We start from the raw sequence: 9,099 nt of genomic DNA, 5'->3' as shown, positions 1-9,099 counted from the left end.
AAAGGGCTGATAAAAATATTTTTGTACATTTAAGTCCTTTTCCTCTTTCTTTAGTCTTTTTTGTAGTATAGATCCAGTAGCAGTAATGCTGGGTCAAGGGGTACGTACGGTTGAAGAGCATTTTGGCATGGAATCAATTTCCTTTCCAGAATGGCTCCACCAATAGTAAATTAGAATATACATTTTCTAGCAGTGACTCCAATATTTGCTATTTTGCTTTTTTTTGCCAAATTGATGCATGAGGAGTTATTGCAATTTGCATTTCCACAATTATCGTTTCATTTCATTGAAGTATTTGTGTGTAGTTATTCATAGCTTGCCTTTCTTTTTCTGCAAAGTAACCATTCATATCCTTTGACCATTTTTCAATTGAGCAAGGGCTTTTGTTCTTACAAATTTAACACAGTCTTTTATATATTTTAGAAAAGATGCTTTTATTAGAGAACCTTGCATCAAAGGTTTCTTTTTTTACTCTCAATATTTGACTTTACCTTTTTTGTCTGAAAGTTTACTCCCAAATCATTCACCTCCTTTCAGATAATTATTAGAGAATCTTTGTCTTTAGATTTCTTTTCAAAATTGTGCTTCTTCTTCTTGTCTTATACTCAGCAATGATGAGAAAGTCTTCTGTTTTTCTCAAGTTTGTTATATATTTCTCTCTCTAAGAAAATGTTTAATACTTCTACTTCAATATTTAGATAGGGCTCCAAGTTCTTTTTTTAATTAATTAATTTATTTGTTTTTAGTTTTCAACCTTCACTTCCACAAGTTTAAAATTTTCTTCCCCTTCCTCTTCCCTCCCTTCCCGAGATGGCATGCAACATGCTATGACTGTAAACACACTTTCCTGTTAAGCTTATTTTCACATTAGTCATGTTGCACAGAAGAATTATAATGAATGAGAGAGACCATGAGGAAGTAAAGCAGAAAACAGTCTGCTTCCCTCTACATTCCAACTCTATAGCTCTTTCTCTGGAAGTGGATGACATCTGCCATCATGAGTCTTTTGGAATTGTTTGAGGCCCTTGCATTAATGTTCTCACTTATCAGTCATTGCACACTATGATTGTTTTATACAGTGTGTTCCTGGTTCTGCTCCCCTCACTCAGCATCAGTTCATATAAGTCTTTCCAGGGTTTTCTGAAGTCTGCCTGCTTATCATTTCTTATAGCACAGTAGTATTCCATTATATTCATATGCCACAACTTGTTGCGCTATTCCTCAATTAATGGGCATTGCCTCAGTTTCTGGTTGTTGGCCACCACAAAAAGAAAGAGTTGCTATGAATATGTTTGCATATGTGGGTCCTTTTCCCATTTTTATGATCTCTTTGGGATACAGCCCTAGAAGCAGTTTTTCTGGGCAACAAAGATTTCTTTCTAAATTTCCTGCTTCTCTTCTAGTTTTAGCTGCATTGGTTTTGTTTGTACAAAACTTTTAAAGTTTTATGCATTCAGAATGGTCTAATCTCTTATTTATCCCCTGCTTGATCATGAATATTTTCTCTTTCCTTAGATTGGGTAGATCATTTTTTTATGCTTTTCTAATTTCCTTGTTGCTAAAGATGTTACTGAAGTTCTTAACCAACATTTTAACAGAGTAACTAATCTCCTTTCTATAAATTCTGCCTCATCATCCAGAAGTTACTGCTTTTATACATCTTTCCCCATTGAGAAAGGACATTGATATTTTCAAGGGCAATAACTCCCACTGTTTCTTTCAGGAATGGTCTAGGAGAAGATGAGATGTTGGCTACAATTCCCAACTCTTCCAGAATTTTAATTTACCCATTATAATTTATATTAGTTTATTATAATAAAATATTAATGTTGGAGGGCAGGTGGGATGACTCTAGCTTGTATCTGTGTGTGTGTTTGGATAGGAAATTGAACATAAATAAAATCATTTCTAATAAACTGGAGCCTACAAAACAGAGAACAATATCACTATTAATATTTTTTCCCTTAAACATGCAGGCAGCCTCATAATGGGAGTGTGGCTGGTGTGCAGTAAGTCCTGATGTTATGACCACAAACCAGCTTTCCCATGTTCTTCATTAAGGCAATGCCTGCATCCCTTCTGATTCTAAGAGTCCCCTCCTAGCAGGGCTATTGTGAGGATCAAATGTGGATTGCATTGCAAGCCTAAAAATGTGACTCCCAACAGGAGGGAAGTTTGTAGCTGAAAGGGAGGGATGGAGTTGGTGACTCTGGTCCGCTGACTGACTGAGTGACTGTTCTTGAGAACAGTGCTGAGAAAAGGTGCCTGGAATCTGACGGTCACAGCCTGAGCAGAGGCACCGTGCCAGTACGAAAATGTCGGGACCCCTGGCTAGGTGATACCTCCTGTCTTCAGAGAGCGTTGGGAATTTCCTCCAGCAGGGGGCGGTGTGGGACTGTCCTGGGTGTATCATGGTGGGCTGTGATCCCAGCAGGAAATCATGAAAACACAGCCAGTGTGTGTGTGTGTGTGTGTGTGTGTGTGTGTGTGTGTGTGTGTGTGTGTGTGTGTGTGCACGCGCGCGTGCATGACTGCTGATTACACCTGCAGCTGCTTCCTAGCTGGGCCCAGGGAGGCAGCCTCAGGGCCAGGCCGTTGCCCGCCCCACCTGCCTCAGCATTAATGCTGGACCCAAGTCAGGGTCCCGATAAGTACAACTTAGGCATGAAAGCCTTATTATTTGCATGAAACCACCCTCCCGACTCCCAGGTTGGGCTGGGCTGGGAGGATAAGAGGGACTGCCTGGCCCCCAGCCCCAGCTCTAAGGACTCAGGACTCTGAGCATGGCCACCATGGTCTTCACTGCTCTCATCCTCACCCTCCTCACTCTCTGCAAAGGTTGGGAAGGGGCTCCCTGTGTTCCTGGGGGAAGATGAAGGGAGAGCTGGGCATGAAGCAAGGTGCCTTGCCCGTCATGCCCTTGTCTCTGTTCCTGATTTCTCTGTGTGTGTCCTTTTGTTTTCAGGGGCCAGTTCTCAGGCTGTGGTCACTCAGGAGCCATCTCTGACTGTGGTCCCAGGAGGAACAGTCACCATGACCTGCAGCTCCAGCACAGGGGCTATCACCACTGCACTCTATCCCTACTGGTTCCAGCAGAAATCTGGCCAGCCTCCCAGGCGGCTCATCTATCACACCTACAGTCTTTCATCAGGTGTCCCTGCCAGGTTCTCAGGGTCCCTCCTTGGGGACAAAGCTGCCCTCACCATCAAGGGGGCCCAGCCCGAGGATGAGGCTGACTATTACTGTGCCTTATGGTACAACAGTGGAACTCAGGGGCACAGTGATACAGTCTGATGAGGAACTAAGACAAAAACTTACTGCCCCAGACTTGGCAGTGACACAGACCTTACCCTGCCAGTGTTGAGGGGAGGGTCAAGGAAAGAATCCTTGCTCCTTTAGTTAAATGAAAAGTTAAGTCCAAATTGCTTTATCATATTATGACAGTTTCCTTGATCAATATTCTTTTTTTTTTTTTAAGCAATCGGGGTTAAGCAACTTGCTCAAGGTTACACAGCCAGTTATTTCTGGGTGTGGTGCTGAGTGTCTGAGCCCGGGATTTGATCTCCAGATCGTCCCAACACTGGAACCGGTGCTCTTACTCGCTGAGCCACCTGGCTGCCCCTAAGCAATTGGGGTTAAGTAACTTACTCAAGGTTACACGGCCAGGTGTTTCTGGGTGGGTGCTAAGTGTCTGAGCCTGGGATTCCATCTCCAGCTCTTCTCAACACTGGAGCCGGTGCTCTTACTTGCTGTGCTACCTGGCCGCCCCATCAATATTCTTTTAAATGCCACTTGAGATCATCCTGGGGAGGTGTCTGGGACAAGGGAGACCCTGTGCCACTCTGGACTTTTCTCTAAGCTAGAAATGTTTACATTTAGAATAATGAGAAATTAGTAGATTGTTGAGGGCAGTTGTTCGTGGTTTTAGTCATGTCTGATTCTTCATGACCCATTTGGGGTTTTCCTGGTATATACTGCAGTGGTTTGTCATTTCCTTCCCCAGCTCATTTTACAGATGAGTATGAAGGACAGCTGAAACCCCTATTCACTGGAGCTTTCGTGACCTCAGAGTGGCCAGACCACCAATCATTGCGGCAGCTCCTTCCTCTGAGCAGTGCCTTACCCCACAGTGAACTGAAAAAAGAGAAGAAAAGGATTCTCAGGACAGGAGGGTTTCCCTCTAGGTCACTCCTGTCAAGATTCTTCTTTTATTTTATTTAGTACTGGAACACCAGAACACAAATACAGAACAGAGAAAAGAAACAAAAACATATCATAAGTTTAAATGTTGGAACTTAAATACTAAGTAAGGAAGGGGAGAAAAATCCTCTCATGTACATAGCAGAACGTGAGAGGAGTCAAAATATGGAACAACAAAATTTCATTTCCAGAAAGCCTGATATGTTATGAAGGATAAACACCACATGTTCTGTGGAGAGCTGTCCATTTTTCCTTTGCTTTCTTGTAAGATGTCTTTTGTTCTCTCCTGCATATGTTTTACTTTGGTCTTTTTTTTCCCTCACACCCCACCCCCAGAAGGCTAGAATTAAGTGTAGATTCATTTATTTATAGCTTTAGATATATATATATATGTGTGTGTATATATGTATATATATGCACAAATGCATACATTTATAGACATATACTTTCCCAAATTCTACTCCTATCTTCGTTTTTATGTATGTGCCTATCTCTTGTTTCCTATCCCTCGTGCCTCCTCTACTTTACTTCTAGTGGCCAGCTCCCCCTCCCATTATTTGTCTATCCCCCTCCAAAAACCCCTCCCCTATCCTTCCATTCCAACAAATGTAAACACCCTTCTAAGTCCTCTGTAACCTATTCCCTCACTCTTCCCTCTAGAGATCCCTCCCCTATCTTCCCATTCCCATTGATCTAAACACCTTTGTATACCCCCTTTTGCCTACTCCCTCACCATCCCCTGTAAAGATCCCTCCCTTGTCCTGTCTCCCTCTGTGATAGTAATGGCATTTAAAGATTCCCCTGTATTGGCTTGGTTTTCAAATTGATTGTGTTAAAACCCAGAGCTTGTTAATCCCACCTGTGGGATGGACTTTTTGATGTGAAAAGAAAGTCCTGAACTGGGAGGAGCTGGTGACGTAGATTTGGAGAGACAAGAGAGAGGCGGAAGATCTTTTTGGAAGCAGCACCTCGTGGAGAGAGAGAGACTAAGAGAATTGCTGGTGTCCGCTTTGAATTGCCCTGGACTTTTGAGACCTGCCCCCTGAGCTGCCAAGGACTGAGGAGACATGGCTGTTTTGCTGGTACTTTGTCTGTCTATTTTGATGTTGTTTTGCCAGATTTGTCCACTGGTGAAAGACAGTCCTTTTGTTGAAGAAGTCCTGGAACCTGGCTGTTCGCTAAGAAGCCCTGAGACTGTCCTGCAGACGGAGAGTGAATACTGTCCACTGGTGAAGGACAGTGCTGTTGTTGCAGGGGTCTGGAGACTGTCCTGCAGACAGAGTGAATACTGTCCACTGGTGAAGGACAGTGCTGTTGTTGCAGGGGTCTGGGAGCCTTTCTGTTGGTTCAGAAGCCCTGAAGAAGGATTTTCTTGTTGTATGTTTACAGAAATCCTGGGAGAGGGCTTTGCTAGTGTGTTCAGGGGTTCTAGGACTGTTCTACAGACAGAGGATAAATTCATGAAGGGATTGGCAATGTATCTTATGGCCTTGCTAAGCCTTGTCTCCCCAGGAACTAAGATTGCTGAGAACTTGCCTCGTGTCAAGATGAAGAAAAGACCTCCATTTGGGTATCAAGTGCTGTGTTTAAACTTGATGTAACTCTGGGGTAGATTCAATTGTGATCCAGGGGTGGGGAACTTTTGACCTTATGTTTGGAAACTAATCTCCATTTGAGAAGAGGGGCTTTGTGGTGGACTTAATTAAGGTATAGCCTAGGGGTGGAGAAGTATTTAGAACAGAGACTTTGTAATTGATTGAATGATTGGAAGGTCCTAGGGTGGGGTAGTCCTTGGAGATTATTTAATCACATTTAGTAAATGCTGTATTTGGAATGATGTCATGTTTTGATCTTCTCTGTTCTTGGTTGGTCACTGAATAAAATGGAGAGCACCTATGCTGGTATTCTGAACCTTGGGAAGTTGCCTTTCCTTGGCATTATATTACACCCTCCCTAACCACTTACTATTTTATTTCCTCTGAATTTAGAAGACTTTAATACTATTCTAAATATAAATGTATTGTTGCCTCTCAAACCCGTTCTCGATGAAAGTAGGGTTCCGTAACTACCAGCCTTACTCCCCCATCTAACTCCTCTGTATCAATGCTTCCTCTTGCACCTCATTCATATAAAATGACTATTCTTTGTAGCTGTTCCTAAATGGTTTTACTTTTTAAATTCATACCATACTTATGTTTACCCCGATCTTTCTTATGAGCTACCCACTTACTAATAAGAATTTTAAACATGGTTTGCATTTTGCATACATAAAAAGTAAAGGATCTATCCTTACTGAATCCCTTGTAATCAGTCTTTGGTATGTACTTTATGTTTCTCTTTGCTCTTGTATGTCAAATCTTCTCTTAACTTCAGGGTTTTTTTTAACAAGGTCTTGGAAGTCTGTCCTTTTCCTTTTCATTCAGGATCATGCTTAATTTTTCTGGGCACAATATTTTTGGCCAGAGCCACAGCTCTTTTGTTCTCCTAGAGTGTTCCAAGACCTGCATAGTCCTTTAATGTCTCCACTGTTAGGTCTCATGTGGTTCTAATTGTGTCGCCATAATATATGAATCACTTTATTATTGTTTCTTGAGCTAGGGTTTTGGGAATTTTACTATAATATTCCTGTGAGTTTTCCTCATAGGATCTCTTTATGTGTTGATCAATGGATTTTTTTTCTATTTCTACTCTTCTACCCCCCATTTTAATGCCTCAGACAATTTTCTTTATTTCTTGTATTATTGTATCAAAATTCTTTTTTTATCATACCTTTTAGTCAGTCCAATTATTTTTATGCTTTCTTTTCTCGATCTATTCTTCAGATCTGTTGTTTTCTTATAAGATGTTTCACTTTCTCTTCTATTTTTCATTATTCATATTTTGTTTAATTATTTCTTGATGTCTTATAATTTTCTTGGTCTCCCCTTGCCCATTTCTAATTTTCAAGGTGTCATTTTCTTCCTTAAGCTTCTGGATCTCCTTTTCTAATTGGTTGACTTTTCCTTTCATACCCTTCTTGTTCTTCTTGGATTTTCTTTTAATTTTTCGTCCATCTCTGTCATTTGATTTTTAAAGTCTTTTTGTACACCTTTTATGAATTCCTTTTGGGCAGGTGATCATTTGACGTTACTCTTTGGGAGTTTCTTTGCTTCAAACTCATCTCCTCTGAAGGTGAACTCTACTCATCTCTGTTCCCACAATACCTTTCTATGGGTGTATTCTTTCTCCTTTGCTTGCACATTTTTTGTGGTAATAGCTTAATTTTTGTAATCACCTTTAGCCCTGGGATATGGGGATGGTACCTCCTGCCCCAGACCTTCAGTTCTCACCTCTAGCCTGGAACCAAAGCCAACCCTCCAACTTCCTGTAAGTGCCCACAGTCGGGAGCATTCTAACCCACTGCTTCTGCACTCACTGGGCGTGTACTCTTTACTTACGGCCCTTGCTGCAGCAAGGTGGTTCTCATATTCCTTGTCAGCAAACGTTCCCTCAATCTTCTTGCGCTCAGACACTCAACTACTCTCAGTATCCCTGAAGTTAAAGTTCCTGTGGCTGGGGCAGAGGCAGTCTCTCAAGTGCACTAACCCCAGGGTTTGCCACTTGTTGTTAAAGTGGACCCCGGTCTAGAGGCATTTACTCTTCAGAGGGACCAAACCTCTTCCAGGGATTTTTCTTCTGGTTCAAATTGTCTCAGGAAGATCCCTGTTGTGCCCGTATTTCTTATTTATTTTTACCTACACTTGTTGTGCCCTAAGGTGCTATTATATTTCTTCTGTGGGGGGAAATTTTGAGAGCTTGGAATTCTCTAACATACTCATCATCTTCCCAGAAGCCTGTAAGCTACTTACCACCGTCCTCCTGAATAGACTGATCCTTCACCTGGAAGATTGTCATCTACCCAAGAGCCAGTGCGGCCCCAGAAAGGGCTGAGGAAGGGTCACCAATGGAGTGAAGAGGGCTGTGTGCTTGCTCCCATGCTTTTTAGCACAATGCCTTCAGCAGTGTTGTTGGAAGCCTTCAGTGAAGAGGATCCCAGCATCAAAGTCAACTACTGCCCTGATGATTATTTAGCTTGAACGGGCCATGAGCCAAGCCTGGGGCAGAGGGAGGCTTGATTCTCAGCTCTTTGTTCACAGATGACTGTGCACTCGATGCAGCCTCTGAGGCTGAGATGCAGCATAGATGGATCCACCCTCTGCTGTTGGTGCTAATTTTGACCAGACGGCGCTGCACTGCACCACCCATACAGGAAGCATCAGGCACAGCAAAAGGAGGAGTTGGGATGCAATGGACAAGTACACTTATTTTGGCAGTAACCTTTCCAGGGATGGATATATTGATTATAAGACTCTCTCTCTCTGTCTCTGTCTCTCTGTCTCTGTCTCTCTCTGTCTCTGTCTCTCTCTCTCTCTCTGTCTCTCTCTCTCTCTCTGTCTCTCTCTCTCTGTGTCTCTGTCTCTCTCTCTCTCTCTCTGTCTCTCTCTCTCTCTCTGTCTCTCTCTGTCTCTCTCTGTCTCTCTCTCATTCTCTCTCTCTCTCTCTCTCTCTCTCTCTCTCTCTCTCTCTCTCTCTCTGTCTCTCTCTCTCTCTCTCTCTCTCTCTCTCTCTCTCTCTCTCTCTCTCTCTCTCTCTCTCTCTCTCTCTGTCTGTCTGTCTGTCTCTCTGTCTCTGTCTCTCTCTCTGTCTCTCTCTGTCTCTCTCTCTCTGTCTCTCTCTCATTCTGTCTCTGTCTCTGTCTCTGTCTCTGTCTCTGTCTCTCTCTCTCACACACACACACACACACATACACGCACACGCACACACACACACATACACGAGTTAGCTCAGGGTTTGGGAGGGCAGAGCTATTGCACTCCCAACCTGCATTTCAGTTGGTTGGTACCAAAGGGAATATTGCTG

General features: G+C 42.8%; 1 gene segment (V, D, J or C); it reads left to right on the top strand.

Annotated features, from left to right (window-relative positions):
* The first annotated feature begins 2,783 nt into the window (after window positions 1-2,783).
* On the top strand, window positions 2,784-3,294 carry LOC138173286 (immunoglobulin lambda variable 7-46-like). The segment is given in 2 exon segments: window positions 2,784-2,838; window positions 2,966-3,294. Coding segments are annotated over 2 exon segments (384 nt in total).
* The last annotated feature ends 5,805 nt before the right edge of the window (window positions 3,295-9,099 follow it).

This window comes from Petaurus breviceps, unplaced genomic scaffold, assembly GCF_028583685.1.
Source record: "Petaurus breviceps papuanus isolate PSGF00001 unplaced genomic scaffold, PetGlider_PUasm1.0 569, whole genome shotgun sequence".
Lineage (NCBI taxonomy): Eukaryota > Metazoa > Chordata > Mammalia > Diprotodontia > Petauridae > Petaurus > Petaurus breviceps.
The sequence above is the reverse complement of the archived record's forward strand: the minus strand, read 5'-3'. Positions and strand labels throughout refer to the sequence as shown.